Genomic DNA, 19,025 nt, shown 5'->3' with positions numbered 1-19,025 from the left:
GATGAGGCTCAGGTAAGATGACACCCCAGCCGAAACCTTCACTGCAGCTGTTGAGACTGAGGGGATAACCCAGCCATAGCATGCCAGACCCCTGACCCACTGTGAGATAATCAATTTGTGTTTTAGGCCATGGTGTTTGTGGTAATTTGCTATGCAGCAAAAGAAAACTAACACAGTTAGGAAAGGCTAATTAAATCAAGTGTAGAACTAAACCAGTGCAGACCCCTTAAGAAAAGCTTCTCACTTAAGCACAGAGATAAAGAACAGCCAAAATCATAGTAAAATAAACTAGGACTCTATTCCATACTCAGACGACGCTATCCCCCAGTGATGCCAGCTGGTAGGAGCTTGTGATAGATGTTTCAAATAAATGCATTATAATGTTTTATTACAGGCTAAAAAAAATTAATCCAAGTCATGTCTCCCTGAAACCTCACAACTTTAAAATAAAATACCCTACTTAATATTACTACTAAAGTATGTATTAAACTAGCACTTCCAAATGTCATAAATGAAATTAATTGTAGTATTTACATCAAGGAGGGTCCAAAGACAAAAGTACGTTTGCTTTGCGTGTGTGCGCTGTGGCATGCCTAAGTACCTAGGGTAGAGAAGAGATGCCCCAATTTTTTAAATCTAACTAAACTGAATCCTGGTATACTTTCTGCTCTATCTCATTAATCGATCTACTCTCTCAATCCCTCTCTTTTTCTTTAGTCATTCAGTGGACAGTTATTTACCAAATAACTACCCTGTGTCACAGAGTCCTCACTCTCAGAGACAGAGAATGAGATGATTCTTTATGCCTTAAGGGGGACCGGTGGCACAAAATAAACAGGCAGTTACTGCAGTAATAGAGCATATATGAAGCGTTCTTTGTTGTTGTTTTTCCATCTGAAATGGATCCCAATTGAACTATGTTCTTCCAAGGGTTCCTCCCTCCCCCAACTCTTATCATCTTATATGCCTGCCTTGCGAATCACCAAACTCAGATGAGTACGTGCTAACCTGATGGCTGGTCCTCCCGAACTGCTGGTGTCCAACTTCGGCTGGATTGCCAGCTTACTATTCTGAAACTTGAACTCTCTCTTCAAATTTCCACACCTCCTCACGCAGAGGTGCCCCGGCCTTCTCTCTGACCACAAACTGTCTTCCCTCCTCACCTGCATATTTACCCGCAACTGCACTCACCTTGCTTCCTCCCCACCTACTGGAGAGGCCAAGACTTCCCTCTACCTGTCCCATCTGAGTGTCTGTTCTCTCTCCCTCCATGCTGCTGCACACAAACACACTTGCATCTCTGCTACATTTCTCTCCAGCTACCACATCACCCTTCCTTTTCCACACCCCATTCTTGAAGAGCATCATATTCATTCTGTCAGCTGATGGTCGTTGGCACTGATTCAATGCCAACAGGAACCCCTAACTTGGGGTGCAGTGAAGAAGGAAACTTTATTCAGTGCGAAACAGCTCCGTTGTGACAGAGCACAGCTGTGAGGACAGCATGGCTGTAGCCCAGCTCTGGGGCCCCGCGGGGCTGGGGCTGGGCCCCTCTCGTCCAGACGCTCCACTCTGCTCGGCCCCCTTCCAGTCCGCTTTACGCTGCGCTGCGCTGCTCTCTGCTCTGGCGAGACGTCTTTGGCGTTTCAGCTCAGCCAGAGAGATGCAGTCTTCAGTGGGAAGGGAAAGTGTACTCCAAAACTACACTTTCTTACCTTGTTTTCTTCCCCTTGCCTCAGTCTTCCAGGACTCGGAGGAACTGAAGGCCGCTTTCTACCCTTTTCCTGCTGGAAAAGGTCCTGCAACCTATAGTTAAAGGAAAAGAAGAAAACAGAGAATGTGGTTTTGTTTCTGATATCCTCAGTAACATCTGCAAATGTTCTCCTTACAGCTCCGAAACCCCAGTAATCAGATTTTCCTATTTTGATGTCAATAGATTTTTTTCCCAACTGCAATAGATTTTGAAGTTGTACACAACTAGGACTAAGTTGTTGTCTTATTTCTAATCGACTAATCAAAAGCTGTTACTGATTTTACTACTGTGTTAAAAGAACACTGCAGCAAGTTATTATAAGAGACAGCATAAAAATAACATAAAATAAAAAGCACGGGCTTTAGAGAGCAATACACCTGGGCTCAATGTCCAGCTCTGATAATTAGCATCTACATAGGTTAGGCAAACCCCTCCGTCTCTTAGAGACACAGTCTGCTCTCCTGTAAAATGAAAGAGGCATATACATCGTAGGACTCACAAGAGCAAATGAAAGAGTGACTGTCTATCTAACGCCTTCCTTGGTGCCTAGCATAATCCACGTGCTCGGTAAGTAACTGCTATGACCATGTAACTGAACACTGAAGTAAGTGTGGAAGGGAAACATTTCCCAGAGTGAGTATTTCAATAAAGGTACTATATGATATACAATCACTCAGATATATTACATTCAACAAGCACACGCGTGTAAGTATCCAAACAACATTAAAGGCTGTCCTCATTTTTGTTTTTTTTAATCTTCATAAACTACCTAAGAATTAGCATATATATTTTAAAAGATAAAAAGTGTACGGGTAGTGGTGGTGACAGAAAATAAAAGTTTCTAGAAATTGAGAACAAAACAAGGCTTCCACAATGAATAGAGACACAAATTAAAAACACCATGCATAGCAAATTTGGCAGTAACACTAAAGCAGAACCAGGCTGCAAAGGCGGACCTGCTGTTCCAGGCCTGGAGCACTTCACACAGGCTTTGTTTCTTGGCAATGAGGGACTCGAAGACCGACTGCAGCTGCTGAGGGGTTTCCACAGAGGATGACAGGAGCCTTGCCTGCATCTTCTCGGTCCAGTTCTTGAACTCACCTTCTTCCATCTACGAGAAACAGAAACAATTCCGGCCCAGCCATCTAAGACTCCCCCCAAAAGAATGTCCCAGTGAGGTAACAGTTCGCTCTTGGGTTTCTGTCAAAGAAAGGAATTACCTCCTTTTGTGCAAAGATATCTTCCATTTTTTCTTCTCTTGTTTTGCTAAATGTGTCAGTTTTGAAAGATGCAAGTCTTTCATCAATAGCAAGATATACCTGTAAAACTCTAACAACATAGAAGAAAGAATATTAAACACTTTGGAAAAGTGGCATCAAATTTTCTAATCTCACATAAATAGAAAAAAGACGTCACACACAAAACTTTCACAATAATGTTTTACCTAATTAAGAATCACATACCATTTTGGAAAACAAAGAAGACCTGAGAAGATGTACATCAAAATCTTAACATACAGTATGTCTCAGAGGGTGTGTCTTCTTTTTTAATACTTTTATATATTGTCTACATTGTTTAACGTCAGGCATACGTAACATACAAGTAGACAAATGCAGTTGGTTACGCTTTCAAACAAAGCTAAATGAACGAACCTGGCATTTAAAACGGCTATAGACTACAGACAGTCCTGAACAAAACAGATGACCAAAGAAACTAAGACTTACTTTTGAAAAAAGTCCTTCAAATCCTGAAGAAGGGATACTTTTAATGGGGCCTGGCGTTTAATGAATACTTTAGGGAGTGGAACACATACTTCAAGAAGCCTAATGGGAGAATAACTGAGAGAAGAAGACACAACAGCAGAAAAGTGAAAAACATGTTGACATTTTGAGTGAAGGCATATCGTGATGGTCAACTCAACCCTATGAGCCATAAAGTTTCTATGAAATGGCATTTTAAAACAATCATAAAAATACTGAAGACAACGTATTTTTTAAAGACAACTTTCAGCCATTATAAATATTCTCCCCAGTCCGGGAAGATTTTGCTTTGTTCGTATTTCCGCTGCACTGGGAAGTCATCATTACTGCCCCCGAGGCTCCCTCATGTGCTTCAAAACCAAAAACTGGGATGCAAACATCTCTAAGTGAGGAAACCGACTCCTTCCTGAAATGAGCTCAGACGAAGGCATTCGCCACCTTCCTGGCTCCTGAGGAGTCCTCAGCAGTCCTCCCTTCCTTTCCACCTAGGGTTTATATTGTCTAGCCAATGCTAGGCCCGCCTAGGCCCTAGGCTCATGGTTAAAACCTCTTGCTTAAAAAAGAAAATAGGGTCCAATTACAAGTATTTCCCAAGGGCCTATTATATGTCAAGTGTGTTTTAGGTGTTGAGGATAAAGCACTAAACAAGGGCCAAAATTCCAGCCCTCAGGATTTAGGAATAATAAGATCTGAGTAACAAATAAGACAAACAAGGACTTAAAATATGTATTATATCAGATGGTAAGTGCTATGGAGGAAAAGAGAGCAGGAGGAAAGCAGGAAATGCTAGGGGTGAGAGGGAGTCAGGACAGGTGAAACCTGAGCTAAGACATGCAGGAGTAAGGACTCCAGGAAGATGTCTGGGAGCCCGCAGTTCAGAGAGGGAAGAGCAAGTGCAAAGCTGCCAGTAGGAGCCTACCTGGCATACCTGAGGCCCAGCCAGTACGCCAGTGAAGCTGCAGCCAGATGAGCAAGCAGAGAGCAGTAGGAGGTAAGAACAGAGAGGTACTGGGCAGCCAGAGCGTTTACAAGCTTACAGGCCCATAAATGGAACAGACACCCATAGGGTGTGGCCAGAGAGGATTTTCATTTAAAAGGATCATTCTGACTGTCGTGTTGAGATGAAGATGTAGGGGTCAACGCCAAAGGCACACTGGTTGAGGATACTGAAGTAATCCAGTAGAGGACAACAGAGGCTCAGTCCAGAGTGGTAAGTGGTGGACATGGTGAGACGTGTTCAGACTCCGGATACGTTTTTGAAGGCAGAGCCTCATGGCTTTCTCAAATCATTTTATACTACAGTGTAACTACCCACCTCTGAACTTCATTCTGGATTTTAGCTCTATCCAGAATATCCACTTGTCCTTATGCCAGTTACTGTCTTAGCAAAAATTCTGACAAATTCTCAGATGCAAAAACAGAAACAATGGTTAAGAGTAAAACCTTGTAAAAGCAGATCTACTGGTTCATATCAATGACTCCCTCACTTGCTAGCTTTACAAGTGAGCTAACAAGCTCTCTAAGTGAGAGTAATAATAATAATACCTATCTCTTAGGGTAAAGATTAAACACAACAATAGCACTGAAAGCTCTTAGCACGAGAGCATGGTCCTCTGCGTTTGCAAAGGTTGGATGGGGAACACCACGCACCACAAATCAATTCAATCTAGTAATGGTGGAAGTGCTACAAAGCCTTCCAGGGACTATGCGACTACGTGCAAGGTCGCTGACTTCTCACCTGAAAGATGCCACCATCTGGTTATAGGAGAAATACTGGTGATAGTCATGGTGGATGGAGTGACCACAAGGCTCAGCATTGGCTCTGCGAGTGTACTGGTGCCCATAAAACCTAAGTTCCAGGTATTTTGCAAACGACATGGACCAGGACTCATTGGAAAGAGCAACAACTGGTGTTACCTGAAATTCAACATAAATCGTTTGTTATCCAATCACATATTGAGAATCTCTTTTTTCCAAATAATGAATTTTTTCTTCTAATACAAATCTAATATATTCTGACTGCAGAAACCTGGAAAAAGAAATGTTTAAAGGTGGGTGGAGTTAGGGATGGCTGAGGAGAGAAGTATCACCAGGAAGTAATCTGACCACCAACATCAATATAATAAAAATTCTTTCCTGCAGTTAGTTTCATACCCTTCTATCATTTTTTTACTTAGTAATGGATGGTAAGCATGTTCCCACGTAAAATACTTGTGCAACTTGATCTTTAATGGCTGCGGAGTATCCCATTGTACGGATATATTTAAACAATCCCTACTGATGTACACTTGAGTCACTACAAGTTTTTCTTTATTTTGATGACACTCTAATGAACTTCCGAGTATATAACTGTCCATAATTATCTCCTTGGAATAAATCAGTAAAAGGGCAAATCGGTAGGTCAAGGGACATGAACATTTACACAGTCTTTGCCTCTTTTTGCCACACTGTTTTCCAAGACAGGTATACTAATTTACACAATCTCCAACAGTATCAAAATACCAATTCCCCACCTTCTTACCAACCTTAGAAAGTATAAGTCTTTGAAATGTGATTTCGTACAAAAAAAATAGAAATACACTTCACTGGTTTTTGTTTATCCTTCTTTGGCTACTAATAAATACAATTTATTTGCACAAATCTACTAGCCACTTGTATTAAATTGCTTTGTCATGCCTTTTGCCCATTTTTCTATTATCATGGCTTACAGAACTTTAAGTATATCACTGTTTGGTTATATATGTTATAGCTTTTTTTATACACAGAGCAGCTTTTCATTTTGGTGAACAATCACTGTTTACTTTTTCCTTTTAATCCAAAAGGCAGAAGTTTTTGTTTTAAGTTAAAGTGCCTATATCAAAGCATACAAGACATAAAGATCAATTTTAAGTTATTTACTTAGTTCACTACAATCTACAAAGGTCCACATATTCTACAACGAAATATGACCAGCTGTCCAACAGAAACTGAAGGCCCACAAAAACAAGTACAAGAAGACTGAATTGCGAGCAGCGACGTCGTGGGGTTACGTTTGCCACCGCAGGAGGAACCCACTGAGTCTGCCCACTGCCATCACTGTGGACCACACTACTACTTGCCCGAGGATTCCCACACGTGCCTTCCAAAATAAGCCAATAAAGATACCAATGAAGTTAAATTTGGCACATGCTCCCTGCAATTTAGATAAAAAGTACATATTTAAAGCATAATATTGACACCAAATACTTCCTCTGGACTTAAAAAGCACACAGAAGAAATAAAACACGTGGTCCTTGTCTCAATGTACATGAAAAACCAGTAGAGATGAATTTCAATACAGCCCATCTGCACTCTTCAGACGGAAACGTGGATATAAGCTGGAACCTACACAAACATCCCAGCATACTATAATTACTTAGTTAAGACTGATTGTTACCAATCTGTCTCCTCTCCCAGAGGACAGGAGTCCTACACTGCTTTTTTATTCTTAGGGCCTGGCACAGTACCTGGAACATAGCGCTGAAGTGTTTGCTGAGTGAATAAACAAACATAATAAACATAACAAACAGAGCTGTCAGGACATTATCTCCATATATTTTACTGGACAATGTACCTTATTTTACATAATGACTGATAAATTCTAAAACAGAATCTTCAAGAAACAGACATTAAATAGAACATATGGCACTAGAGGTAAAATAAGTAAGAGCCCAATGATAAATAACACACCCAAAATAACAGACCACCCTCCCCCACAAGAAATTATTATACAATAAAGAGATCTTATATGGAATACTATAGCCACAAGGTACATTTACCTGTTTGCAGATCCTGCACCAGGAATAGGTGAGAATGGTATGTTGATATCCAGGCACTGGAGAATCCAACTCCTTCAGGATTATCTGCACACAGCCTTGGCCATGGACGAAGCGCCGAATATGATGAACCATGGGGGTATCACAGAACATGCTAGGACACTGATAAGAAGGCCTTGGACCAAAAGAAAGTCCTCACATTAACCACAAAACTGAGGAGCAATGTGTAACGAATACTATCTAACCAGCATGTCAAGAAAATGCAGCATCCTCTCTAGAGCAAGAATGACCGGTGGACGGTCTGTGCAGGGCTCCACCTAAAAGTGCTGTCTGCTGGGTGGCTCGGTTGTTTGGAGCATCGTCCTATATACCGAAAGGTTGTGGGTTCGATCCCCAGTTGGGGCACATATGGGAAGCAACCAGTCAATGTTTCTCTCTTATATCTATGTCTCTCTCTCGCCCCCCACCCCCCAGCTCCTCTCTCTCTAAAAATCAGTAAGCATATCCTTGGGTGAGGATAAAAAAAAGTACCGCTTGGGCCTACAGCTAAACATCCCATCTTCAACTACAGCACCACGGCAGTTTCCACTTGTTAATAAGCTCCTTCTATTCACTGAGCATTTTGAAACAGCATCTCATTTTACCTACTGAAACGCCTTACATTTCTGGAGCTTGTCCTTCCCTACACAGAGGGCTGGTAAAGATCAAGTTACTTGCTCTTTGAAATATAAGTATTAGGCGATAGCACTAAGACTTAAGTCTGAGATCCTATGCTTCTCTTGCCTCTCATTTAAATCACTGTAAAAACACAAATCCAAAAAAAAAAATTTGAGGAATGAACTGCGTAAGACATCCCGGGTTGAGTACGACATAGACTACTTCTCTGCAGGGTGCACTCTGACGTGTGGTGTGAGAGTGAAGACCACTCAGCAATACTCTAACTCATGTTTGTGTTTTAGGTTGAAATCCTGGGCAACGAAAAAACGTGAGTGGGACATAAAGAGAAAACGTGTTCTTACCTGAAACAGTATCTCTCTAAAAATATTCCTAATGTAAGATCATTCTTTCCATAGAATTCCATTGTTACAATCCTAAAGGGAGAGATCATTTCTTAGTAACATGTCATAGACTTACCACATAGCAAAGACATTTCATGAAACTACAAACTGATTACCTATTAGACGTGCTTATGATACAGTATTGATGTAGAACAATTTGTTGTTACAGAACAGGTTCTACCTCAGTAGATAAACGAGTTTGGTCTAGCCACACTAGAGCATCTTATCCACTCCCAGTCCATTAGTATCTCACGGAATTATTCAATCAGGATCTGACCTGGGAAGGAGAAAGAGCTTCCTCTACAAAGCCTTCAGCCCCGTCAACACAAAGCGGGACTCCTGTCTCCTGCTCTCTAGGCCACACCTGACTGAGCCTGATGAACTGCAGCTCAAGTTCTTCCAGGAGAGCCAGTTCCTAACTTTATACCTAACTTATGCCCACAAATAAGAGAGTTTGGTTAGGCCCCTGCCGAAACCCCATCTTAAGTCAAGTCCTGACTCAAGGAGCCCATACACTCCCAGAGAAAATTCCCGCGGGCTCCCTCAGGTCCATCAGCCTGCTGCAGCTCTACGGAGCCTGGAAGCATCCCTGATCTCACTGATAGAAATGTGTGTTGCTGGTGTCCAAAATGAAAATATGGGACCCATTTTGTCATGGATATGGTGCTCCAAAAACAGGCACTGATGTTGTACAGCACTATTAAAGCTAAAGATGAATTATGCAATAATAATTAGGCTATTGTGACTATCATTTTAAACAAACAATTTTAAAAATGTGTTTCTATCCATGTCCTTAGAATTAAGTTTTAGAATAAAACTTAAGGCACAAGGCTGGCTATTTTTAGGAAAATTCCTAAAGGAAAACCTGCCTAAATTATGCATTATCATCGAAATACTGAAAACTATCTTTTCTATCAACTTCCTAGCTTTTGTAAAACATTTCTCTTCCAGCCTCACATTCTGTTCCCTCTTACTTAAGGTAATCTCATTTACTTCTAACCATGAGCAAACAGGAATTTACGTTTAACTCAAGTTTTAAAAGTCCTACCAACTCATACATGCCCATCATCATGCCATGTGCCTGAAAACAGATCCTAGTGGCTGACTTTTATTTAGAGTTGCTGGAATCCTGTTCTCAGGGGAAGTGCAATAGAGCAGGGGACAAGCTCCTACCAAGGACTGACGCAGGCACTGGGGGCGTTGCTGGACTGGGCAGAGGAGCTGCTGAAGAGCACGCACAGCCTCTGGTGGTTAACAGGGCTCAGGCAGTCCACCTGGAAGAGAAGGAGCACGTGAGCGCCCGAAGTCCCCGAAGTCGTAACACACTCCAGGCCCAGTGCGTGCTTCTGACGCCCAACCCGCCGCACTCGGTTTTTAAAGTCTCTTCACCGTGGGGGTTTTGCTGAAGATTCCAAACTGTAAGATAACTAAATATAAGGAACTAAATATACGGGAAAAGAGTAGTTAGTTTTTGCGATAAAACAACCCAAAAAGTTTAAGTTAAAAGTACAAATGGTTGTCTAAAGAGCTTGCTTTCTTAAATACCATTTATTTTTACAAAATGCATTAAATTATTTTGGAAATATATAGTTAAGTAAATATGAAACAGTCTGAACTAATGGCTGGATATAACGTCAATTTGAGCATACAGACCTAAGTCCTAAGGTGTTTATTTATTTGTACTTTACACCTGTTTTTGATCGTTACAAAGGTAACACCTGCTCTCTGGTGACACTCGAATAGTAGAGAGCTAGAGGAAAACGTTTAGGGAGTACGTACAGCCTTTGAGGCCACCCCCCCCCCAAACTTGACAAATCTGACTGTATGGTTAAAACCCATGCACTCTTGTTGCTAGCTCACACACATATACACACAGAAACCCTCATATAAATATACACAGGTAACTGTTTTTATAAAAATGGAATAATACTACATCTGTTAAAACATAACTTGTCTTTTAACATTTCAAAATATACTATGGCTTCTGTCAGGTCACTAAATAAAATCCAATTCATGCTTTTCACAGCAAACAACTAGAAATAATGCTTCAGCAAACATCTTGTATATATATTCCTATAAATTATAAGCATCCTTATATAAAATGCTTACTTACTCATAAAGGAATTGGTTATAAAAGGTAGGAATCCTGAATCCAAGATACATACATGTTCATGTAAATTGAGAGACCTGCCTATATTTTTACCTTTACGTAAATGTATATAAACAGAAATTTATATAAAATGCGTTACAGGTATTCTCACATACCTCATTAACCATGGCTCTTACCACTTCCCTTTTGGGCAATCTTACCAATAAAGCATGGTGTACCATTACTATTTGGCACTTCCCCAGTACGAGCCAAATTGGACATCTTTTTATTTGTTTTATTAAACAACTGCATTTCCTCATCTAGAGATGGATTTGTTCATTAGTTTTACTGCCACCATTATCAATAATGTTCTCGTGAATGGGTCTTCCTGAATTTGCCCAGAATTTTTGTTTAAAAAGTAAAGATAAAGAGCACTGTCAATAGTTAAATAATGAAAAGTGTCTTATGTTTAAAACTGGGTAAATCTAACATTTTTATGAAAACACATCCATTTCCTGCAATATGCTCACTCTCCCCATCAGTGCCGATAACAGAATCGAGGACACCCACACCACACCCAAGTCATCTGCCGTAAGTATTAAGCGGCTCCACACCTCCCCTCCCCTCCGAGCTCTTCCCCGTTTACCATGAGCACAAGTTGGAACCCTCAACACAGTTTCCTTACGTTACACTCCTATTTCATACACTTTAAATCAACACGTAAGTCAACAGACCTACTAAGACACAAAAAGTGTGAAAGAAATATTGAATAAAGCTTCCTGCAATTTTCTGCCCTAAGAGTTTTCAACACATTCTAAATTTAGACAAGTACCCAAGGCAGGCTTGCTCACCTTCGATGACCACACCGCATCACTTGGAATCAACCCTTTCTCTTCATCACCCTCACTTTTGCTTCCTGATTTGCCACTTGAAGTACCTGGCACATCCTTTGAATAAGCAAAAGGGTCCAAATTCTTTTGAATTCTTCCTCCTCTGGCCCGATAATCGGCCAGCATTCTACCCAAGCTCTGGCTATCTCCCAGATGCTCAGCGATCCTCGTGCTCACAAGCTCATGCGAGGGCAAGACTTGAATAGACTTGGCCTGAACGCTCCCGTTCATGCCCTGAAGGCCGGACAGGTCCCGGAGCAGCTGTTTCTTCCGCCTGCTCTCCATTTCCTTTAACTCTTTATTGAGAAGAGGAGACCAGTAAACCTGCTCTGCAAAATAATCTCGGGTAGAGCATCGCATCCCCTTTTCAGTTAAAAGGAAGGGCTCCCGGAAAGTGATTACTGGGGAAATACAGAGGATCACATCTTTTAATTCCTGTTTAAAAGCTAAAGAGTAAGTCTTCCGTTTATCTTCTGAAGAGGTAACTTCCTCGGTAACATAGAGTCCAGTGTCATCCTGCAGAGGGTCTCTAAAGGCTCTCATCTGGCCTTTGGGATCCTGCAGCTCATCTGTCTGCGGCAGAGTCTCAGGCTGCTCAGTGCCTAGGGCACCCTGCTGGTCGTCCACGTGGAGCGGCAGCAGTGATTCAGGCACCGAGGGAAAGAGAGCACAGGGGATATCTGTGGGGCAAGCTGTGGGGGCACACTCTTGATGCTTCACAGAGGCAGCATCCTGAGGAACACTTTTACTCTCCTGGTCAGCCTTCTCAAACACAAGCCTTGACTCCAGCACACTGCCGTCATCAGAGGGCAGAAACTCCTGAGGGAAGTCAGGCTCCTGGGAGAGGGGACTCCCACTGAAAGGTTCTTGCGCAGCCCCTTCATCCTCCTGCCCCTCAATCAGGGAATGAAAGGAGGGGTTTTGTGTTAATGTAGGAGGCATAGCAAACTCATCCATGAGAAAGGAGATTTCTAGCTGAGAATGATAAGCTACACAGGTCATAAATATTAGGATCTCCTTCACTCGAGCCAACTCATAATCAGAGCCTCCTCTAAGTTTGATTGTACAGCCCAGGTGCTGCAGACAGCCTTCAAAAAACATCAGCGTTTTGGTTTGTTCTACAAATAAACAAACAGAAAGTTAAAAATAGGTGGCAATTCAGAAGTCCACACAGATGAATTCACTATATTCATGTACAAGCAAAAAGTTCACTATATTAACACCTACAAGCAAAAAGATCACAGTTGCCAGTTGTCATTTAACCAGTGCTAATGGGCATTTCCTACCAAGTAAACATTGCAGTACTGACGAGGTTATCAGTATCCTCAGGCCCCCAGTCTCAGGTGAATCTATGCCAGAGATCACTCACCATTAGGCAACTGAAACATCTGCATATAAAATTTGTGACAGGTGCCCAGGTGGGGTTTTGTAAGCAGCTGGTCCATCGACATCACTAAATCACCTTGGGTCATTCTACTGATTCGTTCTAAAACTTGCTAGAACACAGAAAAAGCATTATATTACAAAATTACAGGAGAATAAAATTCTTAGTAAATTTAATCTGGAAAAGTAACAGGAAAATTTTAAAATAACCCTCACAATGAATTTCCTTCATTTTAACAAATATAAAAGTATGACTCCCTCCTGACTCCAGATTAGTCTACAGGTGGTGGCTTAGAAATCACAATGTACCCACCGAAATAAAGCACACTCATACTGATGACACTATCCAAAAGCATTTACAATCATGCGCGGGCATAGGCTACTATTGCGGGCAGGGGGTACTTCTGGAATGGGCCTCTATTCTGAAGAGAGTAACTTGTGTAGGGAAAGAACATTTTCTGCTTGTACAGTTCCCTAAACGATCTGAGGGATCAACAAATACTACTTATGTCTGTCACACCTCTGGTCTTGCAGACACCTACGATGAGTGTTACATGACTAAGCACACTGTCTCCCAGCCCAAGATTCTCCAGCCTGAAACACTGAGGTAGCTGACAGGCCTCCTGTCCCACTTTTAACACACATACAGTGCAGCAAAGAAATACTCGGTGATCCCCGCATACCTACCGCATGTTCACATACGCTTAAAAGCTGTGATTTAAAATGACAGAAAAATAGAAAAAAGAAAGGAAAACTCACTGATTTTACATTTATGACCAAAGTAATGCCATGTTCCAGTAACATATCCTGGGCAATCCGAGATACTGTTTTCTCTACGAGAACCAATGTGGGTCGAACATCAACTATTCGCTGAACATAATTCTTCAAGAACTCCCTTTCCTAAAGAAGATAAATCAGAACTGTTACACCTGGTACAATTCAAGACCTAGACATTAAAATATCAGCACAGTCTGCCTATCAATATCAACTTAGTTTAAGTTTTCTTTGCCCATAAATAAGTCTATAAGCAAATTCATTCACACACAACCAAGAATACTAGTCATCTTTTCCAAACTGTTGATTATGCTGAAAAGAGTGTCAGGAGAAATTCCATTCTTCAATTCGCTAATTATACTTTGAAGGATTTTTAATTAATAATCTGTACTATAAAAGCCAGGAATCCAATTGGCTAGCTCTCAGAGGTTAAAAAAAGAACAACAAAAAACAAAAAACCCTAATCTCACAACCCCTAAAATGAAAGCAATTGCCAAGTGTTTTTAATACAGTTCAGGATTCCCCCTTTTGCATTCAGAAACTAAACAGAGTATCTATTTGAGCATCTGCATAAGTAACAGATGTTTTCTCAGCTACTTCCTAACTTCAATCTTCCAACAGATCATATCACCTAGAACAGTTTTAGTTAAAAATTAAAACATACTTCTTAATACATTTTCATGACAAAGGCTTATTTTCAAAGCAAATGACTGTTACAAATAATAAACCGGAGTTAAAGCAATACGATGCATTCATTGTTTCACAAAACTTCGGGGCTCAGACAGAACACAACGGAACGTGTGAGCGTGCCTGTCACTTCGCCGCTGCCCCAAGTGTTTTCTGAGCAGCTGTCCCCGCGGTCAGTGGCACCAGCAACGGATGAGTCTGTTTCCTACAAAGAACCTGCACTGTTAATGGTGCACAATTCTTCTCACCTCTCACGGTTCCACTGAAAGAAATTGCGTATTTTCAAATTCTCCCATTCTCAACAAAAATGGAATTGATTTTATTTGTGCAGCTCCAATAAAGTATAAATCAAATAAGTTGACTTTATTAAAGTTTCTGGCCGCTAGTACAGGAATATCCACTACATTTCCTGTCCGTTCCAACGTCAATCATCTATTGTGATTGTACGTTCAGAAGGGGGCCGGGGCCAGACTCCACGAGGAAAGAGGATCAGGACGCGGGCCCTGAGCGCGGCGTGGAGCAGTGGCAGACCAAGAGACCCCACGGGGCCGGCCGACGCTATAAAGATACAGGCTGGCTTTCTTCTTGCCCTTAGTTTCTCACCCTCCTCTTCCTATCTACTTTTCCGCTTCTTTGACTATTTGGTTTTTCCACACAGAGTAACCAAAAAAAAAAAAAAAAAAAAAAAAGGAAGAGGGAGAAAAAACTCAAATCAGTTGATATTTTCTATCAATTCAAACTTAAAACTTTAATAGGATAGGGTTATATGAATCAAATCATGTTTCTTTTTTTAATGGTGGAACTTTATTTACAGGACACTGCAAGAAATGAAATTCAACATAGAAATAAGAAACCCATTGAGAGGAAAAGCTTCAATACAGTATGTAGTTTCGAACTGTTCAAATATAGTTTCGTTGTAAGAAGTGCTACAATAATAAACCACATTTAAAAAGAGTTCTTAGAGAAACAGTAAGATAAACTTATACCAAACACAGTATATAACAAACAGCATTTTATGCATCATCTATACAATCTAAAAGTTAAAGGTCCCAGGAGGGCCACCCTGAACTTGGAATGTAGAGCCATCATAGGTAGTTTCTGGCACAACATTTTGATCATCTCCTTCCTCTATAGAGAAATGTTTCTTAAGACGTACTTGCTCAGAGCCTACTTCTCTAGCATATAAAGACTTCAGTCTGTTAACCGGACTGCAAGAATTGAGTTAAAATAAAGTAGATAAATTTAAGCATAACTTGTTTACAAATAAATATTTGTGGATTTCAATTACCTAGTTCATCGATTTCAAGACAACTCAATACAATTTTACACATGTTAGCATCTCTGCAATCAAGATGTGTCTTAGGACCAATGCGGTCGCCATCTAATCCTGTAAGTCTTCTGCTGACACCTTTGGTAAAATCCAGAAAACCAGCATCAAAGTATCTTAGGTTCCATGAACAATAATCGGGTTTCCCCGTACTCCTTATTTCAGTTGTCCACTGAAAAGTCATAGTAAATCAGAGCTAGAGGGGATGGTACAAATCTAGTCAAAACCTCTCATGTTCACTATTACATTGCGGAATTCCAACGAGGAAACAGCCCCAGGTAACAGTTCATTAAGCCACCAGCAGAGCTTTGTAGGCCCTGGGGCCCTTCCCCACAACTCAGTTTCTTCCGGGGGGGTCTATGGATTCAGTACAAAAGTGACTGTTCCTTCCACTCTCAGAAAAATGTGCCCATCACCTGTGAATTTTCAAGTAATGCTTTTCCTAAACATTTCTGGGTCTGAATATAAGTGCTTCTGCTGTAATATGATACACACATTCCTGAAAGCCTCCCATTTTTGAGCAACCACAAATTAAAATTAGGATCATTTATGGGCTAAGAGGGGTGGCAGCAGAAAACCTATAAAACCTGTACAACTTCACATGCAGAGCACTAACAAAAATAACAATTGGGGCTTGAGAGAGAACGTGGGTAGCCCAGACGGGCAGCTCAGTGTAGCTGGAGGCTGCCTCAAGGGAGACTGAAAATGTGCAACAGCCACTGCAACGGTGCAATTGAAAGTGCAGTTCTGAGCGGTGGAGCCACTGGCAGCCACCTTTCGGGGGAGAGAGCCCTTTGCGCAGGCAATCACTTTTCATTTCCTGAAACAGAGACAAAGGAGTTTCTGCCTGTGTGGCCACAGAGCTTAGGGTTACATCCGCCTGTAGCTATGCTGGGCCCCCATACCCATGAAAAACCACACAGAAAGCATCACAACTTCCATCTGACATTATTCCCATTTACCAATTGCATATAAAACTAACTGACATTCTAGAAACATGTGTAACGAATAGAAAAGATGGTATTCAAACCAGGTATTACCACTGGAAACCTGGTAAGTTAGAGAACAACATAAAGTAGATCAATGACCCAAGCGAGAAGAGAAACCAGGAACTTGACTTTCACTTTTTTTTCAATATATTCCCCCAAAGTCATGTGTTCCCTTTAACACTTTCAACTCAAAATAAGAAGTGACAGAGGTTTTGGTAACCTTCAAAAGTGTAATACGTGAAATGTCTTTTATAACTTTTTAGAATAAAACAAGAGCAATCAAGTTTCTTTGCCTGTCAAATTTCATCAGCTGGAATGTGTTACACAGTTTGCAAGCATCATGGTGCACAAACATCCTTCTATATTATTGTTCCGTTTAGAAGTTCTCACCTGCAGCACAATAGGATCAATGCAAGTAAATTTAGTTTCTTCTCTGTAGAGATATTCAATGGAACACTTCAACAGAAGAATTTTGGGGTTTTTAATACAAGAATTCATCTACAAAAACATAAACAGTCTGTTAAAGCTTTTAAAGTTTGTACTTTATAGGCCTTTAATCATAACTTTAAATCGATACTGTTCTTAATTCCTCTTAAACAGATTATCTCATATATTTGTATTAAAGTACTCTCATTTAGTTATTTTGTGGCATTCGTTTATATTTTTTCAAGGCAAACAAGTTAGTTCAAAGCAATGCAGTATTCTTCAAAAACTGACTGTTTCATTAATGCTATTTTAATCTAGCCCTATGTAATCTTAACTATTTTTTTTATTTCTAATACTGCAATAAGAGCTATCAATGGGGAAGAGTTACCCAGGGGGAAGAGCAGCTTTAAGACTGTAATTTAACCTTCCAAAATTTCAAGAAGTATAGAGGAGAAAGAAATGAATTGAAATGCCTCCTGAATATATTTCTAATAGAATAAATTTCCAAGTAGTCATATATTGGGCAAGCCAACTGAGTAACAAGAGCTCTAAAAAGAAAAAACCGTAAAGCATCCCCAAAAGCAGAGATTCAAACTATATACTCTAACCATGCAACTTAAGACAGAATAGGCAGAATAGGCTGAAGGCTTCAGTGGGGGTTTCGGACTAACCAAGCTTATAGTCTCCAAACTGATAAAAGGCCCTGAAAATAGTGACTCACCAGCTGGGGAACTACATCAGGGATCGTTTAGCAACTATGAAGTAAAGACCAGCTCTAACTGGGGTCAGTGGGGCAAGGCAGTCCATTTTCAATTCTAAAGAAGAGTGCCACAAATTTACCGCTTGGTTCAACAAAGGTCATTTCATTTAAAGTACTACTTTAATGGGTACTGTACCGTTTTAGTAAGACTCTATGTAAAAATACTAACTTTGGATCATTGCTGTGAAATAATATCAAATCCAGACATGCTTTTACCTACTATCACCAACAATTTTCAGGAGGCCTAATGCCTTGAAAAAACAAAGTATTCATCTCTACTTAGAAAAGTGAACACGGGACGGCTCATCCATCGAGTCCCTCAGGCTAGAAACCTGCCTGGGCTCTCACTGTAACCAAACCCCCACTCCCAGGGCCGCGGTCAGAGTATCTCTATTTTCAGTGAGTTTCCTTAGTGATTCTGAAGCACGGCAAGGTCTGAGAACACGACTAGCGATCAATGGATTCCCAAAATGTGAGGACCGACAAACCACACTGGAAACACCTGGAGTGCCCACCATAAAAGCAGCCCCCCGTCCCCTACCCCTCCCACTCCCCCAAAGCTGCCAAGTGAGAATTTCTCAGGGAGCGGCTTAGGGGTTTATATTTTTAACAAGGTCCACCCTGGATCCTGATGTACACTGTACTTCGAGAATCAGTGACCTTCAGAGTAAGTTTAAGATGCTTAATGGGCTACAAAGCCCTTGGCCTGCTCCCTGCAGCCCCCTCCCCTTTCCCACCTTGTGCCGTGGGATCTCTGAGTTTCCCCAACACACCAGGTTACTTCGCCCCACTCCTCTGTGCTAGTGCTAGAAGGCAGCCCTGGGCCTGAAGGTGAGAAAGTTAACAGAACACCCGTGACACTTCTGCAGCTCTACCCTAGAAGAGAGAACGGAGTTCCAGAACGGCAGGCCTCTGGAAAGGCTCCAGTGCGACAGAAACCTAGTCTCTGAGGTGACATAGGGTCAGGGGAGGAACGAGGGCCGTGTCCTCTCACTGTGTTGGTCTGCAAGCCTGAACTTCCTTCCCCTTTCCTTCTTCTAATGAGTTCCGTTTCCAAATCTCAATCCCCACTGCCTCTGGGAGACCTTCCCTGAACCTCCAAAATTCCGTCCCTACGGCAGACACTGCTGAGCTGCTCCTCAACGCCCATTCTCCTTTTCTGCCATGATTAAGGTACTGCAACTTACTCGCTTGGCACAAAGTCATAGCTGGCTGAACGTCACCAGTGAACAGAATCACATTACCTTTTTATGCGCAATATTCTTGGTGCAAACAAATCCATTGACAACCACAGAATCAAACTTCTTTCCACCTGGGATCTAATGAATTAAGAAA

General features: G+C 41.3%; 1 protein-coding gene across 2 annotated transcripts in view; it reads right to left on the bottom strand.

Moving 5' to 3' along the window:
- PIKFYVE (phosphoinositide kinase, FYVE-type zinc finger containing) overlaps nt 1-19,025 on the bottom strand; it is an 87,303-nt gene that overhangs the window by 30,755 nt on the left and 37,523 nt on the right. For both annotated transcript variants that reach the window (XR_008426209.1, XM_045198079.3), the window contains 13 exons: nt 18,935-19,009; nt 16,895-17,002; nt 13,487-13,627; nt 12,714-12,840; nt 11,306-12,462; nt 9,539-9,639; nt 8,327-8,398; nt 7,311-7,482; nt 5,252-5,430; nt 3,478-3,591; nt 2,974-3,082; nt 2,710-2,864; nt 1,716-1,806 (listed from right to left, as the gene is read on the bottom strand). Coding sequence is in view for 1 of the 2 variants with exons in the window: in XM_045198079.3 (XP_045054014.2) it covers nt 1,716-1,806; nt 2,710-2,864; nt 2,974-3,082; nt 3,478-3,591; nt 5,252-5,430; nt 7,311-7,482; nt 8,327-8,398; nt 9,539-9,639; nt 11,306-12,462; nt 12,714-12,840; nt 13,487-13,627; nt 16,895-17,002; nt 18,935-19,009 (2,601 nt within the window). In the remaining variant the exon portion in view is untranslated. The remainder of the gene's footprint in view (nt 1-1,715; nt 1,807-2,709; nt 2,865-2,973; nt 3,083-3,477; nt 3,592-5,251; nt 5,431-7,310; nt 7,483-8,326; nt 8,399-9,538; nt 9,640-11,305; nt 12,463-12,713; nt 12,841-13,486; nt 13,628-16,894; nt 17,003-18,934; nt 19,010-19,025) is intronic.

This window comes from Desmodus rotundus, chromosome 2, assembly GCF_022682495.2.
Source record: "Desmodus rotundus isolate HL8 chromosome 2, HLdesRot8A.1, whole genome shotgun sequence".
Taxonomy (NCBI): domain Eukaryota; kingdom Metazoa; phylum Chordata; class Mammalia; order Chiroptera; family Phyllostomidae; genus Desmodus; species Desmodus rotundus.
Note: the sequence above shows the minus strand (reverse complement) of the source record. Positions and strands in the feature narration are given on the sequence as shown.